Raw genomic sequence first — 20,704 nt, 5'->3', positions numbered from 1 at the left:
GACAGTGACAGCCAGTATTTAAGCAAGTTATTGACACACAGCATACACTGATTATAACAACAAAAATTACTAGTCTGTTACAGTAATTAGAGTTTGAATAATCCTCCCATGTGGAAAAAAAATTCACCAGTAAAGATCTTAAATCCCCAGTCCTTAGTGACCACTCCATCCTGTCCAAGTCGAGTGGAAACGAGCCAGTTCTCCAAAATTTTCTTTAATAAAGTCCAACCGGAAACAAAATTCAGTCTGTCCTTGCATCACTCCTCAGAGAAATCTGATTTCTTGGATAATAGCAGTAAAATACTTAAAGCTGACGACACTTCCAACCTTCCAGAGATGCTTCAGATGGAGGATACCAGCGCATCTGAGCATGCAGTGCAGTTCAGCAGCTGCAACTGCAGCAGCAGGCCAGGTGAATGGAGCATTCTTTGCTGCTTCTGCTCCTGCTCTGCTGTTAAATGTAACAAAGCCAACTGGCTTTTGTGATGTTAGCTTGATCAGTGTACCTTCATATCCCTTAAATGATCAAAAGAGAAGGCGAAGCTCCCGTGATTTAATGTCCGTAGGAAGGCCACTGACAAAAAGTGTACCGACCTCCATTGTTAGCTTCTTCACTTTTCATGCTCGTGACTGGGGAGCTGACTGAATCCGTTGGATCTGGTTTTGGAGGGGTGAGCGGTGGTCCAAAGGGATGCTTTACCCATGAATGGAGAAACTCTAGAGACGATGTTAGCTGCTGAAAGTATCTTTGCATTTCCTATCTCAATCCTTCCTTGCCAAAGCGGTTATCAGTATGAAGACAGTTGTGCATTTGACTACACTAAATTGTCCCTTGCTTAATTCAACATTCTCAGTCATTTTTGAAGTCTGTTACTCTGTTCAATATTAATGACATTATCAAGTTTATGTGGTGAGTGCAGTTGAGTTTCTCATCAATCATAACTCCCCTGGATGTTGATGGTGGGGGATTCAATGATGGTAACACAATTAATTATCATGGGTTGGTGGTTAGATTGTCTTTTATTGGAGATTGTCAGAGCCAGGCATTTCTGTGGTGCAAATGTTTCTTGCCACTTCTCACCAAAAACCTGGATGTTGTCGAGATCTTGTTGCAGTTGTGCTTAGACTGCTTCAATATCTGAGGAGTCACAAATGGTGCTGAATGTTGTGTGATCATCAGCGAACATCCCCACTTCTGACCTTAAGGTAGTGGAAATGTTATTGATGAAGTAGCTGAAGAGAGTTGGTCCTAGGAACTCCTGCAGAGATTTCTGGAGCTGAAATAGCTGACTTTCAAAAACCACAACCATTGTCCTATATGCCAGATATGACTCCAACCAGTGGAGATTTTGCCCCCAATACCCATTGATTTCAGTTTTGCTTGGCTCCACGATACTGCATTTGATCAAATGCAGCCTTAAAGACAAAGGCTGTCACACTCGCTTCACCTCTGGAATTCAGCTCTTTTGTCCATGTTTGGACCAAGGCTGTAATAAGTGACCCTGGCAGAATCCAAACTGGGCATCACTGAGCAAGTTATTACTGAGCAAATATATTGAGCAGATGCTGCTTGATAGCACTGTTGATGACATCTTGATGATTGGAACTAGACTGCTGAAGTGGTAATTGGTTGGGTTCACCTTGTGCTTTTTAATGTATAGGACATACTTGGGCAATTTTCTGCATTGTTGGGTAGATGCCAGTGCTATAACTGTAAAGGAAGAGATTGGCTAGGAAAGCAGTAAGTTCTTCAGTACTATTGCCAGAGTTATCAGTGCCTTAAGCCTTTAACATCACGTGGGGTCAATTGAGTTGGCTGAAGATTGGTATCTAATGCTGGGAACCACTGGAGGAGGCCGAAATGGATCATCCCACCCCCACCATGCGCACTTCAGCCGAAGATTGCTGCAACAGTTTCAGCCTTACCTTTTGCACAATGTATTGGGCTCTTCCATCTTGGAGGATGGGGATATTTGCAGAGTCTCTTCTTCCTGTGAGTTGTTTAATTGTCCATTTATAACTGGATTTGTCAGGTTGAAAGCATAGATCTGATTTGTTGGTTGTGTGATCGCATAGCTTTGTCTATCACTTGCTGCTTTTGATGTTTGACATGCAAGTAATCTTGTTCGATACCTTCACCAGGTTGACTGTTAAGTTCTTTTTCCTGACCTTCTTACACACTTGATGCAATTGCAACACACCAACTTCTGTGAACAACAACCAAATTTTATTAAGTACGTACAGTACAAACCTTCTGGAGGAACCTTTACCACACACCTCACAGGTTTACGGGGTCATGGCAAAATCTCTCCCTTGACAAAGGAAACAATCCTTCCTTTATACAAAATCTGTATATCACCCGTTAGTAATGCCCACAAGTCAACCCCTAGCCATCCCCCTCACAGTCACATGCCACTCAAGACACAATGCAGTGACCACCTCACCTCCAGAAGCAATGTAATGCAAATCATCCCTGAATGGCCAGATCTAGTGAGCGTTGTATTTTTATAACTACAGGGAGTAGTCAGAATTCCAACTATAATATTCTTATTGATTTCTGAATAGGGGATGAAAATGTAAATAGCTCTGAATGGCAAGGAAATGGCCATGTGAATGGCTCCGGATAATAGGACATGATAAGGTAATTTCTTAAAATTTATCTGTAAGTCAGAGGCTTCCCACCCTAGCCTCGGGAAATCCAATTTCCTGTAGGTCAGCAAAGCAAGTTAACTCTTCAATATCACTGACACCTCACTTTTAAGTATGTCTGGTGTTGCTCCTGGTATGGAGAAAGTGAGGACTGCAGATGCTGGAGATCAGAGGACAAAAGTGTGGTGCTGGAAAAGCACAGCCAGTCAGGCAGCATCCAAGGAACAGGAGAGTCAATGTTTCAAGCATAAGCTCTTCAATCAGAAACATTGACTTGTCTGCTCCTTGAATGCTGCCTGACTGGCTGTGCTTTTCAAGCACCACACTTTTTGACGCTAGCCCTGGTATGCCCTTTGGCTTGAGTGGGGGATATGCAGAACCATGAGCTTACAGATCAATTCAAAATAGTGCTGCTGCAGAGCCATTCTTAACGGTGGACATTGAAATTCCCCCACCCAGAGTACATTTTGTGGCCTTAACACCCTCACTCATTCCTCCAAGTGTTTTTTTTCAACATGGCGTACTCATTCATCAGCTGAGAGAGGATGAAATGTAGTAATCAGCATCAGTTTTCATTGCCCATGTTTAACTTGGAGTCAATGTTGAGAACTCCAAAGGCAACTCCCTCCCAACTGTATACCACTGTGCCACCACCTCTGCTGGTTCTGTTGGGACAGGACATATCCAGGGATGGTGATGATGGTGTCTGAGGTATTGTCTGTAAATTATGAACCAATTGATATGACTGTATCAGGCCATTGCTGGGCTAGTCTGTGAGACAGCTCTCCCAGTTTTGGTACCAGCCCCCAGATCTCGGTAAAGAGGACTTTGCCGGGTTGACAGGGTTGTTTTTGCCGTTGTCTCTTCCAGTGCCTAAGTCAATGCCAGGTGACCTGTAGTATTTCTATGTTGGGATTGTTGGGATCTTTGTTAGTATTTAAAGTCAAGGCCTGCATAAGTTATTACAATCATAACTTTCTGGAAAACAATTTTCTGCCTAATTCACTCTTAGCCAGTTTCCACAAGAAATATTTTTATTTTAGTATTGTCTAAGCGGCTTTTTCATATCCAAACCGGAATGTTATTAAGAAACTCAGCAGGTCTGGCATCATATGTGGTGGGAAAGCAGAGTCAATGTTTTCAGTGACCCTTTTTCAGAACTGATTGTAGCTAGGAAAAGGTTGAGGATGGGTGAGGGCTGGAAAGGAAGGGAATGAGTAAATGATAAGTGGAGATGGAGCCCAGAGAGAGAACAGCAGTTGGCCATATAAAGGGAAGAAAGAAAGAGAAACTACGGAAGGAGACCATTAGTGGGTGGAAATGGGTTGTTTGTGATGAAAGCACCCCATGTGATGCTACAACCTGGGGTGTGGGGTAAGTAAAGAACATGGAAAAAGGTACTCAGGCTCTAAAACTATCGAACTGGATGTCGAGTCTTGAAGGCTAAATGGTTTCCAAACAGAAAATGAGATGTGGTTCTTCCATCTTGCGCTAAGCCTTGCTGGAGCACTGCAGAAGCTCTTGATACAGTTGTTGTCCAGGGAATATGGTGGTGTGTTGAACTGGCAAGCAGCCAGAAGTTTGTGGTCAATTTTGCAGACAGAATGTATGCGTTCCAAAAAGCAGTCACCCACTCTGCATTTCGTCTCACATTGTAGAGGACACCACATTGCGAGCAGCAAGTACAATAAACCAGACTAAGTGAAGTGCGCTGCTTCACTGAAAGCTGTCTTCGAAAGTGAGAAGGGAAGGAACTAAGCGGACAAGTGTTGTAATCTGCGGTTGCCGGGGAAGATGTCATGGAGTGTGTGGGAGATGTTGGGAATGGAAGAGGAATGGACCAGAGTTTCCCAATGGGAACAGTCCCTGCAGAAGGCTGACAAGGGAGGGGAGGGGAATGTGTGTCTGGTGGTGGTATCTTGCTGGAGGTGATGGTCATGGCAGCTAATAATCCTTTGGTTGTGGATGCTGATGGGATAGAAAGTGAGGACTTGGGCTACCCGATCTGGGAAGAATGAGTGAAAAGAGGGAGCAAGGGCAGAAATACAGGAAATGGATGAGGAATCCTTAGTTGTGGAAATAAAGTTGACATCTCTGAGGCCGCGCTATCGAAGTTGGCATCATCAGAACAGATGTGATGCAGATAGAGAAACTGGGAGAATGGATTGGAATCTTGACAAGAAGCAATGTGATGATGTATAGTCCAAGTAACTGGGAGTTGGTGGCTTTGTAATGGATATTGCTGGCCAGCCTGTAATAAAAATGGAAACAGAAATGTCAACAATGGGAATGGAGGAATCAGAAATGGACCAGGTGACGGTGAGGGCAAGATGGAAATTGGAAGCGAAACTGAAAAAATTTTCCAATTCCAGACAAGAGAGTGAAGCATCACTGATGATGTCTTCAATGTACTGGAGAAAGAACTGGGGAGGGAGCCGAGTAGGATTAGAATAGTGTATGTTCCATGTACCCCATATGGAGACAGGCATATCTGGGGGCTATGTGGGTAGCCATAGCCACACCTTTACGTGAAGAGAATAAGAGGCATTAAAGAAGAAGTTATTCAAAGTGAGGACAAGCTTGGCCAGGTGGTGGAGGATGGTAGTAGATGGAGGCAGTTCAGGCCATTTTTCCAGGAAGAAGTGTAGAGTCCATCCTGATAGAAGATGGATGTGTAAAGGGATTGCACATCCAGTGAAGAGGAGGAAACTCTGAATCTATTGTAAAGTGTCAGAAGGATCGTGGATGTGAATGGGAAGGGACTGGACAAGAGGAGAAAAAAATGGAGCTGAGGTAAGAAGGAATAAGATCCATGGAATGGGACCAAGCAGAAACAATGAGTCTGTCTAGGCAGTCCTATTTGTGGATTTCAGGGAGAAGATAGAATGTGGACTACATTGGGTTGGGCAAGTGTGAGCTTGGAGGCTGTTGGAAAGAGATCCCAGATGTGTGGAGTTTGCACATTCTCCCCGTGTCTGCATGGGTTTCCTTCGGGTGCTCCGGTTTCCTCTCACAATCCAAAAATGTGCAGGTTAGGTGAGTTGGCCATGCTCAATTGCCCGTAGTGTTAGGTGAAGGGGTAAATGTAGGGGAATGGGTGGGTTGCGCTTCAGCGGGTCGGTGTGGACTTGTTGGGCTGAAGGGCCTGTTTCCACACTGTCAGTAATCTAATCTAATCTAATCAAATCATAAAATGAGATTATTGACTGTTGTGGACACTATAGCCTAATGTTCAACGGTGGCATCGTGGTCCAGTGGAAGATCAGCGGAAGTGATTACCAAGTTAGGGTTGGATCTGAGAGCCCAGGGTACAGTCAGTTCAGAGGGAGATGGATTGGGTGAGGGGCCAGAGAAATTAAGGTAACTGATGACTTGTTCATTAAGAACTGTCAACGTGACAAGTGCAGGTAAAAGGCCAGAAGGAGGAGTCCAGATGGAGGGAGAGTGTTGGAGACAGGTGAAATGGTCTGTAGGTTGGGGAAAGGATTATTAGCAAAATAAATGGGAACAGAGGAAAAGGCGACGTAAGTAGCATTCAGCGTCATTGTTTCCAGGTTTTCTACTCTCTTTCAAAGGATTTATTTTGTTCTGTTTCATCATTAGCTTTGAGTAATGTTGCTAACTGCTTTATCACATGTAGGTCTTTACTACATTTTTAATTTGGACAATTTTAACTCTTCTGTAACTACCATTAATCTTTTCTTTTAGGTGCGATAATCACATTTTTAAAAATTAGCATATTGAAATGTGTCTTAACACATCCTTTGTAAATTTTATTTCTTGAAATCAGGTTGTAGAATGTGGTTGACTGCATTTTTTTCCTGGATGACTTCAGTTTCAGAGGTTCAAATGGACTTTCCCAAGATTATTGGCGACAACAGTGCCTTCCCCCTAAGTTATTTGCTAATGAAAATCCACATCATCATTGGTAAATTAAGAATAACACCTGCAATTACAGGACTGGCAATGACGTCACATTTGAAATTCATTTTACACAAAATAAAAGGTAAATAATTTATATTAATAGCCCATATGTTTTTATTCTGGACACCAATTCCTGTTAACGTCAGGGCAGTGCTGATCCTGTATCTCTAAAAATAACAATTGGCTTCTCTGTCTCAACAGTCAAGAATGGAGACACTTCATCTTTAAATAGAAAACTTCCATGATTTCTAGTATCCTAATCCACTTTAGTGGATAGGCTTTACTCACCTGGTCGGTACCTTCTCAAGACGAACTGTATAACCTTACAACTTCTATAATCTTGCTTTATAATTTCCAACATTCAGCATTCACATGCCTCTTTTTATGAAATAACAACATGATTACACTTCTGAATTAAACTTATCTGTTAAACTGTCTTTTTTATGGGTCTGACATTCCTCCAACCACATCCACCATTTTCCTCATTATAATCAGGCTTTTTATACCTTCAGTTTTTTTTAAGATTGATTACTTACAGTGTGGAAACAGGCCCTTTGGCCCAACAAGTCCACACCGCCCCGCCGCAGCGTAACCCACCCATACCCCTACATCTACATCTACCCCTTACCTAACACTACGGGCAATTTAGCATGGCCAATTCACCTGACCTGCACATCTTTGGACTGTGGGAGGAAACCGGAGCACCCGGAGGAAACCCACGCAGACACGGGGAGAACGTGCAAACTCCACACAGTCAGTCGCCTGAGGCGGGAATTGAACCCGGGTCTCTGGCGCTGTGAGGCAGCAGTGCTAACCACTGTGCCACCGTGCCGCTGTGGGTTTGCAAACAAAAGTCTGTTACTAACATATTTGTGAAATAACTTGTCACCTGCCATTACTGCAGCCTCTCTTATTTTCAAAACATTATAGCCTTCCAGGTAGACCTCACTGTCAATTTATGATTAATTTGTATTTGAATTCTTCCTTCAGAATTATTTTCCTTAAGATTCTCAAAATTTGGGGCAACCTTCATTAACCTATACCATCTACAAAACCCAATTTCCTTTTCTCTAAGAAGCTCTCTTTCTTAGTTACATTTCTGTCTTTAAGCCTCTGACACTAATGCATTGAGAGCAGCAGTTTTAAGGGTATCATGGTTGTCAGACTGTCCATCTGAAAGAGATCAGTGAACGTCCAAAGCTTTACCTCAAACACTAATAAAATTGTCCAATTTCTGTACGGCACTGCAGTTTTGTGGCAATTTTCTGAAATGACAGGAAGTACATTTCAATTTCCTTCTCACTGAATTTAAGCACAAAGCAAATGTTCATTGCCAAATTAAAACAGGGAATTAAATCTGAATCTCCTGAAGTTTTACCAGCAACCCCATTCACATAATCGAAATGTTTCCTTTGCAGATTAAAAATTGCTTATTTCCTTTTCTCTCTGAAATACCCTTTTGTCTTCTTCGGAATTTTAATTCAAGTTTCTCTTTCTCTTTCCAGTTCAAGTTGCATCATTTGCAGTTGAAATCTGGATTAACTGTTAACTATCGGGATGACATTTTCTCCTCAAGATTCAAGTGTTGAGCAATATTTCAACAATCTTTGCCCTTTTAAGGTCTACTTCCAAGCAATAGATATTTTCTCTCGGCCACAGCCTTCATATCAATCTTTGCAAACCGTTCCAAGGTGCTATCAGACAGGTCTTATTTTTCAAAAACAAATATACATGAGCAACAGAAATAGCCATATAGATTTTTCATTGAAAACAGAAAAAGTAAATGTGAAATCTAGTTTGTATAAACTCTTGAAAATTCCATTCCTTTGGGTTCAATCATACAAACATTGCCAAGTTGTTATGATCCCCATAAAGACCAATAACTTTTAAAACATGAATTTCTCAAATGACCAGAAATAAAGAACAGAATTTCACCTTTTAAGATTTTAACTGTAACAAAAAAAACTTAAAATCAACATAAATCAGTACTTAACAGGCAACTAAACACCAAATTAAAGAAAATAAATCTTACAAAACATTTTTGTGCAAATGAAAACTCACTTTTCCCTATAAAGGCAAGGAAATGAAACTCCGTTTTCTTCAATAATCATTCCATTCAGCCTTTTTCCTGATACAGTTACCAGCAGCAAGGTGTAGCTTTTTGATTTTCCTTAAATCTTCAAGAGCTATAGTTCTGTTCCTTTTTTTTTAATATTAACCAAACTGTCACTAACATTCTGCTTCGCTATTAATACAAACACAATAAATCCTGCTGTCGTATAGCAGATGAGGAAGGTTGGATAACTCAGGGGCTTGATGGCTGGTTTGTGATGCAGAGTGATGTTAACAATGTTGGTCAATTCTCACTCTGGCTGAGGTTACCATGAAGGTCTCTCCTTCTCAACTTCTTGCACCAGTTTAAACCACTACCAGTAATCTCTCTCTTATGAGAGAGCAGCAATGTGATCTCTTGAACTGTGTTGACTTTACAGCAGGACTATGGAGAAAAGGCAAGAGAGTGGCAAAAGGCTAGCATGGATGTGACAAGTTGAATGATCAACCTTTGCCATTTCCATTTTATGACTTCAACACTAGTTTTGTTGTATTGAAATTATGTATTGTGATGAAGCAATGTAAAATCAAAGCCTACATTAAAATAAGTTGAATATGCAGTAATGCATACATTAGTTTTCGTTACTGGGTGATTCGATAAACAAGAAATTAGTCATTTTTAGTGATGCTGCATCTGTAAAGCTTTCTGATAGGTATTTGTGTGCAGCTGGCTTCATAAAATGGTTAGTCGTTGAAATTGGAAAAAGTCCTTTACTCTAAAGTACTAAAGTTTTTATTTTAAAATGTCAGTATTACTTTAACTGAGGAAACACCAACAGTCTTGGAAACTGACTAAGTGGAAATACTTTATAAGGATTGTTCTGTAGTTTGCCTGTTGAATGGTGCATAACTTTTATTTGTGACACTATGTTCTTTACAAAATGTGTGGATGGGGAAGAATAAGACTTTTCCTTAATAGCTTGAAACAAACATTGTAAGGAAAGGAAATCTCCAAGATCAAATGAGTGGATGCAATCCTTCAATTATCTAACTTTCACAAAAATAATTGCTTGTATTAAGAAGTTATTGGTGATAGTGGAAGCAGAGCCTCTTGTAATGTTTTGTACTGTTTGTAGAAAATCATTTTTAAATTTGGTTTTGGGTATCATTTGTGTATGTTAACTGTTAACAGGTTCCCTTCTTTAATTTAATGGCAATTGTTACTGTTAAGTTTTAAATATACATAGGTGGAGGCCATTGATTGGAATTTTGTTTTATTTTACAGCTGCTTTAAAGCGAATGTTAAATTTCAATGTCATTCCAGTGAAAAACAGCACCACAGAGCCTGTATGGAAGGTGAGGAAATAGCTAGCTTTCTAGCAAATGTGTTGTAATCAAAAATAACTTTTCCTGCTAATGCTCCAAACTAAGCTTTTTAAATTTGCTCCCTGATAATCCAATCTAATATTAATGAATCACTGTAGATCTGACACATGTACACAAAGTTTTCGTTATGCAAAGCCTCAAAATGGTTGCAAACAATAAATGGTGCAAAAGTACAGATTAATATTAATGTTACACTCCGTTTGAGTTGGAAAAACAGTATTCTTACTTTACCAGTACAAAGGTTGAGTCAAATCAAAGCAAAATACAGCAATTGCTGGAAATCTAAAATAAAAACAGAAAATGCTGGAGAAACTACAAGTCTGGCATCTGGAGAGAGAAACAGTTCATCTGTTGTGGGTCGGTTCGCTGGGAATTTGTGTTGCAGACGTTTCGTCCCCTGTCTGGGTGACATCCTTAGTGCTTGGGAGCCTCCTGTGAAGCGCTTCTGTGATGTTTCCTCCGGCATTTATAGTGGTTTGTCTCTGCCGATTCCGGTTGTCAGTTCCAGCTGTCCGCTGCAGTGGCCGGTATATTGGGTCCAGGTTGATGTGCTTATTGATTGAATCTGTGGATGAGTGCCATGCCTCTAAGAATTCCCGGCTAGTACTATTATAGGACAAGCCAAACAGAGAACAGCCAGGGAATTCCTAGAGGCATGGCACTCATCCACAGATTCAATCAATAAGAACATCAATCTGGACCCAATATACCAGCCACTGCAACGGACAGCTAGAACTGACAACCAGAAGCAGCAGATAAAAATCACTATAAATGCCGGAGGAAACATCATAGAAGCGCTTCACAGGCGGCTCCCAAGCACTGAGGATGTCACCTAGACAGGGGACGAAACATCTGCAACACAAATTCCCAGCTCGGCGAGCAGAACCACAACAAGCACCCGAGCTACAAATCTTCTCCCAAACTTTGAAAACACTTCATCTGATAAGACTTCTTTAGAATTGTTCTTAAGATGTAACAAAGGACTCGAAACATTAACTCTATTTTTTCTCTCTCCACTGATGGTGTCAGATCTGATGGGTCTGTCCAGCACTTTTTGTTTGTTTCTAAAAGGTTTGTTTCTCTTTGCTGTATTTTAAGTTGATTTATTGACCTTTGAACCAAGAACTCTCAGTTGCCTGTCTTTCAAGCATATGCATTTCCAGAAGATAGTTGTTAACATTAATGAAGTTCTTTGTGAGAATTCTATAATTTATATAAAAGCAGCAAATCTACTTTTTCTAATATAGCTGTTCCTTGTGCAGATTCTGATTTATGACCGATTTGGTCAGGACATCATTTCACCGTTGTTGTCTGTGAAAGAATTGAGAGACATGGGCATCACTTTGCACTTGTAAGATGAATTTAATCTTGAACTTCTAAAATGTAACTAGATCATGATGGATAATAATAATGTAAAATGTAGAATAAATTCCTTCCTGTTTGGTAATGCTTTAAGTTGACCTCCATTGGAACAAATGACCTTGGTATTTTTTTTTTAGCTAGCAGAATTAATAGCAATTTAGAAATAAACTTCTAAATATATTTATAGAATTCTACATTATTGGTTCTGGAACTGGTTCTAATTTGAAATTGATGCACATCAATCAGAAAGTTGTTTTGAATTTTGTTGACTAGCTGCAATACAAATGACGCCTTTGTTTCCCACCACAATCCTGTTCCCTGTCCAACATTTCCATCCCTGGCAACTACTGTAGAATGACCAGCTCTATATTTTGTTTGACCCATATTGTATTTGATCATATGAGCAAAATATCTGATCATACTTTGCTATCCCAGGACTGTCTTTGTCTGCCTTCATGACATTGTTTGACTCTAGACTTGCCTTAGCTGTTCTGTTAAAATTCTCATCCATTCCATTGTTATTTCTTGATTGTCTTATTGATGCCCTGAGAGGATTCCCAACTTCTACCCTACTTCTATACTTTTTGCCATCCAAACCTCTGCTGGCTTTGTCTTAAATCAGTGCAGATCTCATTCATCCATCACTCCTCTGTTTGTTGACATCCAGTGGCTTGTTATCTGACAATACCTCAATGTTAAAATTGTTTAAGTCTTTTTTTTAAATCTATGCAAGCCTGTACAGACCCTTCCAGGCTTATGATCTTTTGAAATATCTGAACTCCTCCAACTTTTGCATTTTGCGCATCTTTCATTTTAAACACTGCACTACTGGTAGCTGTGCTTTCACTTGCCCTGGTTAGAAGCTCTGAAATTCCCTCACTAACCTTCTCCAACTCTCTCTCTTAAAATGCTCCCTAAAGCCTATGTTTTTGATCAATCTATAAGCATTTGTCCTCCTTTGGTTTGATGTCAAAAATGTTTTTATTGATGTCACTCTTGACATTTTATTATGTTTAATGCATTAACACATGTATATTATTGAAAGCAAGTCATGAATTTTGATTTGAGAGCATATTTATAAAACATATTTTGTACAAAAGCAAATGTTGATTTTTCAGTATTTGTATTTTTTTAAAAAACTATGCTTTTCTCTTGATATATTTAGTATGTTTAGTACAGTACGTAGTTTGATCTTAAATTGCAGATAAATTTTTCAGGCTGTTACACTCTGATCGAGATCCTATTCCAGATGTTCCAGCAATATATTTTGTTATGCCAACAGAAGAAAACGTTGACCGAGTTTGCCAGGTAATTGACAGATGATTAATGTGGCTTTTATGGTTTCTGTGATGTAAAACTTTAACTGATGTTGAAACTTTTACCTTGCTATTAAATTTATGTCTATTTCAGTTTGGTTCCGGTAACAATTTCTATAGAATCTAATTTATTTTTGTAGGATCTTCGGAACCAGCTTTATGAGTCTTATTACTTAAACTTCATCTCAGCAATTTCAAGGAGTAAACTTGAAGACATTGCTAGTGCAGCTTTGAGTACTAATGCAGTATCTCAAATTGCCAAGGTAAGTTTGTTTTATCAGCTCAAAACTTGATGCTTTGTTGTGACCTTCTCACTTGTTTATTTCCTGGACTTAAAGTAGTATGGAGACATAATGGTTTAAATCCAAGATACCTCTTTTCATGTATGTTGGTATTTGCCTTGTAAAATTTCCATTTGGAAGCTGTTCCGCTGTGAATCCTAAGTCTTGAGTGTATTGCTTGCAGTGTTGTTCATCTTTTGTGGGCCAAATCTGTTAACATTTGTTTCAATGGGTCAAGTATGAGTTGCTAATCAAAATAATAAGACAGTTTCTTTTATGCTGTTAAATGACATATGTAGCTGTGTCTCCATGGCAATTTGATTGGTGCAATCAGTTTCTGATCACCTAGCTCCACACAATTGCCGTTTACACTTTTTAAGGCTGTGTGACTAAAATTAGAGTATGTAATTGAATCAAATGATGTGCTGGCTACGGTTGAGTAATGTTCACTATACAGCAAGGTTAATATTTTAGTTTTGTTATAACATTTGTGCAACTTAATCACATTGATAAAATCACATACAGCTGTATCTACTATATGACTTAATTATGGAAGTTATCAAATTATTAATTTGGGCTGAAATATAATAGTTGCAAATTGATTTATATATCAGAATGCAAATTTCTGATGCATAGAACATTTTCCACTCTTGATTTCCTATCTTAGGTATTGTCATCCAGAGATTCTGGAAAACTGCAGAGATAACAACTGTGTTCAGAAAAAGAGGGGAAAATAGCCATGAACTATGGGCCAGTTAACAAAACATCTTTCATTGGGACAATACTGGAATATGTTATTTAGGAAGATATAGCAAGACATTTAGAAAATCTATAATAAATAGAGTCAACATGGTTTTATGTGAGGAAATTATGCTTCATCAATTCATTAGTGTTCTTGGTGATGTAACAAGTACGGTAGATAAAGAGGAACAAATTATGGAATGTATTTGCATTTCCAAAGACACTTGATCGATGAGGTAGTACAAAAGACAGGTACACAGAGTTAAAGGTCACCGTGTATATTAGTATAGATGGAGAATGGGTTGACTGTTAGGACACAGTCAGGACAAATGGGTCACTTTCAGCTTGACAAATTGTCATTAATATGTTAACCCAGTGTCCTGTCTTTAACTTAAAATATGATCTATATTTGCTTCTTCTGCAAGTAATTTAAAAAAAAAATAGACATTGTTAAGATGCTGTTGGAGGTAGTTGACTCAGAATGTCTGCATAGACTCAAAGATATCTCAGCCTCTTCATCGAGTGATTATAGTCAAATTACTTCCCTTGAATATGCCTACCAAGACAGAAGCTATTTGCGGAATTCATATCTGCGACATCTGTAGACTTAGCCAAAACTCATGTGCAGACTTTGTATTTCAAAGTTTGAAAATGAATAAAGAGTAGGAATGATTCATCATAAGTAGGTATGAATAAGCCACCCTGTTCTCCATTGTTTGGCAATAAAATTGGACTTCCAAGCCATTCCAGATTAACAATAGAAGTATTGATTAGATAAATAAAACAATGAACTGTGGATGTTGGAGATCTGAAACAGAAACAGAAATTGCTGGTGAAACTCAGCAGGTCTGTCAGCATCTGTGGGAAGAAAGCAGGGTTAATGTTTTGAGTCTAGTGACTCTTCGTCAGAATATAAGTTTACTTTCTGCTTTTTTCCCACAAGTATTGATCAGGTGTTGGAGCTGGCAGGCACCTGTTTAAAAAATGTCTTCATATGACAGATTGGGTTGGGATATCTGGTCAGCGTGGACAGGTTGGACCGAAGGGTTTGTTTCCATGTTGTACATCTCTAGGACTCTGAGGTTTCTTTTATTCCAAGAATCAGGAAGAAACCAAGTCAATCTGTGTACAGCAGCAGACAGGGTAGTGACATATATGTCTTTGAAGAGCTATAATATCTCTGTTTCTAGCCTATTCCAGTTCAAGCCCACCAGTACAGAAAACAAATGCTCTAATAATGAAACAATAATTAACTAGAATTTTAATCTGTTGAAAATCCCATTTCTTCAGGGATATTCTACAGTCGTCCTAATATGTAACTCTGATAGTTGAATTCTGCAAGACTACCCTTCAAGGGTGCAAACACCTTTTCATCAGGCATGGAATGTGTGCTTTTCATCCAGAATATGCTAAAAGCTTGAATTATGAACCAATCTTTTGATGGTGACTTGCAAAAAGCGCATTATTCTCTTTACCTTTTCTTTTCCTCAAGTGACTGTGAGTGCTGAGTCTGTAGTGTAGCCTTAAACTTTTGGAGTGAATACATGAATAACTAAATCCCTTTATTTAAAACCCTGAAAGCTGAGGAGGGTAGATACTTGAATAATATTGGGGACAGAGAAAAATAAATGATGCAGAATCTCAATCAGTGCAGGTTGATATTTTAAATTTTGTTTTTATTAATTTAGAACATAGAACATTGCAGTGCAATACAGACCCTTCGGCCCTCGATGTTGCGCCTACCTGTGAGACCAATGTAAAGCCCATCTAATCTACACTATTCCATTTTCATCCATATGTTTATCAAATGACCATTTAAATGTCCTGAACATTGGCGAGTCCACTACTGTTGCAGGCAGAGCATTCCTTACTACTGTCTGAGTAAAGAACCTATGTCAAACATCTGTTCTATATTGAACACCCCTCAATTTAAAGCTGTGTCCCCTCGTGCTAGCCATCACTATCAGTGGAAAAAGGCTTTCACTGTCCACCCTATCTAACTTTCTGATCATCTTGTATGCTTCTATTAAGTCACCTCTTAACCTCCTTCTCTCTAATGAAAACAGCCTCAAGTCCCTCAGCTTGTCCTCATAAGATCTTTCCCCCATACCAGGCAACATCCGATCAATCTCCTCTGCACTCTTTTCAATGCTTCCACATCCTTCCTATAATGTGGCAACCAGAACTGTAGGCAATACTTCAAGTGTGGCCATGCCAGAGTTTTGTACAGCTGCAACATGACCTCATGGCTCTGAAACTCAATTCCTCTACCAATAAAAGCTAACACACCATATGCCTTCTTAACAACCCTATCAACCTGGATGACAACTTTCAGGGATCTATGCACCTGGACACCAAGATTTCTGTGCTCATCCTCACTACCAAGAATCTTACCATTAGCCCAGTACTCTGTGTTCCTGTTACTCCTTCCAAAGTGAATCGCCTCACACTTTTCTGCATTAAACTCCATTTGCCACCTCTCAGCCCAGCTCTGCAGCTTATCGATATCCTTCTGTAATCTGCAACATCCTTCCACAATGAACACAACTGCACCGATTTCAGTGTCATCCTCAAATTTACTAACCCATCCTTCTACACCCTCATCCAGGTCATTTATAAAAATGACAAACAGCAGAGGCCCCAAAACTGATCCACTAGTAACTGAACTCCAGAATGAATATTTCCCAACAACCACCACCCTCTGTCTTCTTATAGCTAGCCAACTTCTGATCCAAACCGCTAGATCACCCTCAATCCCATGCCTCCGTATTTTCTGTAATAGCCTACTGTGGGGAACCTTATTAAACATCTTACGGAACTCCACATACACCACATCAACTGCTTTACCCTCATCCACCTGTGGTCGTTCCCCTCAATAACATGTATACCGGCTTGGATCCTGTTGGTGAGGAGACTGACAAGGGGTAAGCCATGGAGTGTAGGTCTCTGCCACAGAGTCTGTCCCTGTTGCTCAGAAAGGGGGTGAGGGGGAGAAGAGGAGTAAATCAGTAGTCATTGGGGGGACTGGTAGGAGATTCTGTGGGAACGAGAGAGACTCACGGTCGGTGTGTTGCCTCCCAGGTGCCAGGGTCTGAGATATTTCATGATCTTTCAGGGGGAGGGGGAGCAGCACCTAGTTGTGGTCCACATAGGCACCAATGACACAGGCAAGAAAAGGGATGAGGATGAAAGGCAGAAATTCTGGGAGCTGGGGTAGAAGCGTAGAGCTAGAACAAACAGAATTATTATCTCTGGATTTTTACCCCTTTATCTGCAGCTTCCCCCACACACACCCCAGTCCTGAAGAAGGGTTACACTTGAAACATCGACTATGCACCTCCTGATGCTGCCTGGCTTGCTGTGTTTTTCCAGCCTCCTGCTTGTCTACTTTGAAATATTGTGAGCAACTTGGGGCCCCATATCTAAGGAAAGATGTGCTAACATTGGAGTGGGTCCAGAGGAGATTTGCAAGAATGATCCTAGGGATGACAGAAGGGCTTGTCATATAAGGAGAGGTTGAGAACTCTTGAGTCTTTATTCAGTAGAGTTTAGAAGGATGAGAGGGATCTGATTGAAACTTACAGGATATTGAGAGGTCTGGATAGAGTGGAGAAGATGCTCCCACTAGCAGGAGAGACTAGGACACGAGGTGACAGTCTCAGAGTGAAGGGACAACCCTTCTGAGTTGATGAGGAATTTCTTACACTAGAGGGTGGTTAATCTGTGGACCTGATTGCCACTGAAGGCTGTGGAGGCAAGTCATTCAGTGTGTTTAAGCCTGAGATATATAGGTTCTTGATTGGTAAGGTGATCAAAGGTTTTGGGGAGAAGACAGTAGTATGGTTTTGAGAAATAGTTAAGCTATGATTGAATGGCGAAGCAAGCTCAGTGGGTCAAATGGCCTAATTGTGCTCTATATCTTATGGCCTTATAGTCAACTCTGTTATGCATCTCCAGGAGTGACTCAGCAGGCCCAGTCTGCCATGGCAGAGACTGCTGCATTTGCTGCAAAGTGGGCTGACAAGATGCACATTTCACTGGTACTTTTCTCATTTGGACCATTTTCTCAACCAGCTGTGGCATTTGCTTCTGCGCAGCTATTCCAGTGCCCTTCCAAACGTTATTGCCATCAGTGAGTCTTCCTATCTTCATAGCTCACTTACAGGAGCCCTTATGAAAGAGGCATTCATGGCCTATTCATTATACAGAAGGATTTTTGGTACACAGCTATCAGATGAATGTTGCTGTTGTTGTTGATTTGGTGTTGAGTGTATGAGGATGGAAAGAGCGCACTCTGGACCCTCTAAACTGATGAGCTTATCTTGCCAAGAGATACCAAGGATACATCTGAGACATTAAAGCTAGAAACTGTTCTACGTTTTCTTCAGCTTGGTATGTATTGTGCTGGTTGTGTAACTGCAGAGGGGAGCTCTGACTATGGAGGCTTGGTGAATTTGCAGTTTGTTTTTCTCAGGTATTCTGCTGTTGTTCCACATGCTCTTGCTCAGCTAGGAGAGAACAGCTGCAGTTTTAGCGATGCATGTGTTGACTTCAGCATCAAATAACAAAGTTGTTAGTGATTGCTATCCTAGACATGGGAGGTTATTGACAGTCTCAATTGTCACATTGTCAGTTTGAAGGATGGCAGAATGGGAAGATCCTGGACTGTGATGTTTGTCTTCCCGAGGTCTGCAGGTGTGTGAGAATCTGTTTTTCTGCTGCCTCATAGAATCGCTGCAGTGCAGATAGAGGCCATCCAGACCATCAAGTCTGCACCAACCTTCTGAAGAGCATTGCATCCTCTCCCTGTAACCCCATATTTACCACAGTTAACCCACCTAACCTGCACATTGCTGAAAATTTTGGGGCAATTTAGCATAGTAAGTCCACTTAACCTGCACATTGTTGGACTGTGGGAGAAAACTGCAGCACCTGACGCAGAGAACATGCAAACTCCACAGTCGCCCAAGGCTGGAATTAAACCCAGGTCCCTGGAGCTGTGAGGCAGTAGTGCTAACCACTGAGCCACCATACCTCTTCAGATATTCTTCAGTAGGGAATGTTAATGCAAGATCATCAGTATAAAGCAACTCTCAGATGAAGACTTGGTGCAGCTTCGGGAACCAAGACTGAACAGCATTTCACCACTAAAACCCAATAGGATATCATTTATATGGGGGTGACAATTAACATAAATAATAAATCTAGCAGTGAAATATAGCTACTATTGTGGAATAAGGTACATCTCAAATTCTTATAATATATTTTATATCAACTGTATGATCTCAATGAATTAGATGTTAACTGTAAAGATGACTAAACAAATAGATACTATTGTATTGTGTTTCTTTGGGCTTAGTTCCAATGCATTTGAAAATCATGATAACATTAATGAAGATTCTGTAATTTAATGTATGTTAAGAACAACTATGCTTGAGAGCTCAAATGTTTTCAAGTTAAAAATAAATAAAGTAAGTGATGGCTTTGTAATAAAAATGTATAATTTGTGTGAATTTAAGTCATTGTCACATGTTGTATGATGTTTAAAAATGCAGATGTACAGTTTTACAACTTGCTGTTTTACACTGAAAAGGCAGTTTTGCTTTACAACTCAAGTAGTTTGAAAGCAAAACCCAGGATATGAATTCATTACTATAATTAGCATATGACAAAAACATTCATATCGGAAGTGAAAGTAGCAACCTAAAGTTTGATCCAGCATGGTGAATCATCTGTGTCAGTTAATCATTAACAAATTTATGTCAATGTGCAGCTTTGGAACAATATTTTCACATTGCTTCCAATTTTCTCCTATTTATTTCTCCAGGTATTTGATCAGTATCTAAACTTTATCACTTTGGAGGATGACATGTTTGTGTTGTGCAACCAGAACAAGGAGCTTATCTCATATCATGGTAATGGCTGTACACTCTTGCTCAGTTCTATAACCAATATATGCATGAAAAATGGCTCAACTGTGTTCAAGCCAGTTTTTGATAACTAGTTCAAAATGACAAATGCACAGTGTACATAAATTATTCTTGAGAGTAAGACATGGTTGTAAAGGAATTGTGTGTTTCCTTCAATTGTGTGTGGGTTAATCTAGATTTGAACTTGTCTGCAGGGTAGCCAGCAGCACACTAAGGTTGTCAGCACCTTTAAAATATATCTATCTTTGAAATAGTTTTCATTGTAAAATACTCCACTGGGAAGTCAAATAAATGATCTACTCTAAAACAGGACATATTTTTGTTTTAAGATTGCACATTGTTCTTGTTTACAACAAATAGTCTAAACATTCCAGTGCAACTGCATTGAAAATATTCTAATGTTCAAGATAAATATTCTTGCTGAAAGTACTAATGTTTCCCTGCAATATTACCTTTACAATATTAGATGATCTGTGATGCAGCATTAACTTCATAACCTGCTTCAGGTATTCAGCCTTCATTGTAGTTAGTAATCCAGCCTGTACTATTCTCTGGGAAAGAGGATTCCAAAGATTAATAGCCCTCTTCTTCACCTTGCTCTGAAATAAAACACCCCTTATTGAAAACTGTGCCTCCTAGTCCTACATTCCCTGAGAGGAATTGTTCTCATACCTCTGCCCTGTTAACCCTGCCTTAGAAACTTCCATGTTTCAATAAGATCCTCTCATTCTTCTAAATTCTGGTGAGTATAAGTTCAACCTTTCCTCATGAGATAACCCTTTCATACCAGGAAGCAGCCTAATTAATCTTCTCTGAACTGCTTCCGATGAAAGGTTATCCTAGCTTGCAAAAGGACACCAGAACTGTGCCAAGCGCCAGCATTCCCTCTACTTTTTTTACCAGCTGCACAAGCTTCTGAGGCACATGCACAATAGCATTTTCCAGAACTATGTAAGTGCCGCAATTAATATGCTGCTGCTGATTGTCATGTGTAGAACGTCGGAGCACACAGCCAAGCAGCTTAAAAGACTTGTTGCCAGCAGTCTAGGTACAATGGTCTTAC

The 20,704-nt window shown here is 39.9% G+C and overlaps 1 protein-coding gene across 2 annotated transcripts in view; it reads left to right on the top strand.

The window, feature by feature from the left end:
- scfd1 (sec1 family domain containing 1) overlaps window positions 1-20,704 on the top strand; it is a 151,526-nt gene that overhangs the window by 4,377 nt on the left and 126,445 nt on the right. The window contains exons 1-6 of one of the 2 annotated variants that reach the window (XM_072569002.1): window positions 6,637-6,655; window positions 9,911-9,981; window positions 11,274-11,362; window positions 12,591-12,681; window positions 12,830-12,952; window positions 19,539-19,626. In XM_072569002.1, coding sequence (XP_072425103.1) covers window positions 9,925-9,981; window positions 11,274-11,362; window positions 12,591-12,681; window positions 12,830-12,952; window positions 19,539-19,626 — 448 coding nt within the window. In that variant the 5' untranslated portion in view covers window positions 6,637-6,655; window positions 9,911-9,924. Of the gene's footprint in view, window positions 1-6,636; window positions 6,656-9,910; window positions 9,982-11,273; window positions 11,363-12,590; window positions 12,682-12,829; window positions 12,953-19,538; window positions 19,627-20,704 lie in introns of those variants that run through there. The other variant, XM_072569003.1, reaches the window with a different exon arrangement.

The sequence above is a fragment of the Chiloscyllium punctatum genome, chromosome 4, assembly GCF_047496795.1.
Source record: "Chiloscyllium punctatum isolate Juve2018m chromosome 4, sChiPun1.3, whole genome shotgun sequence".
NCBI classification, from domain to species: domain Eukaryota; kingdom Metazoa; phylum Chordata; class Chondrichthyes; order Orectolobiformes; family Hemiscylliidae; genus Chiloscyllium; species Chiloscyllium punctatum.
This window is presented reverse-complemented; position numbering and strand designations above follow the sequence as displayed.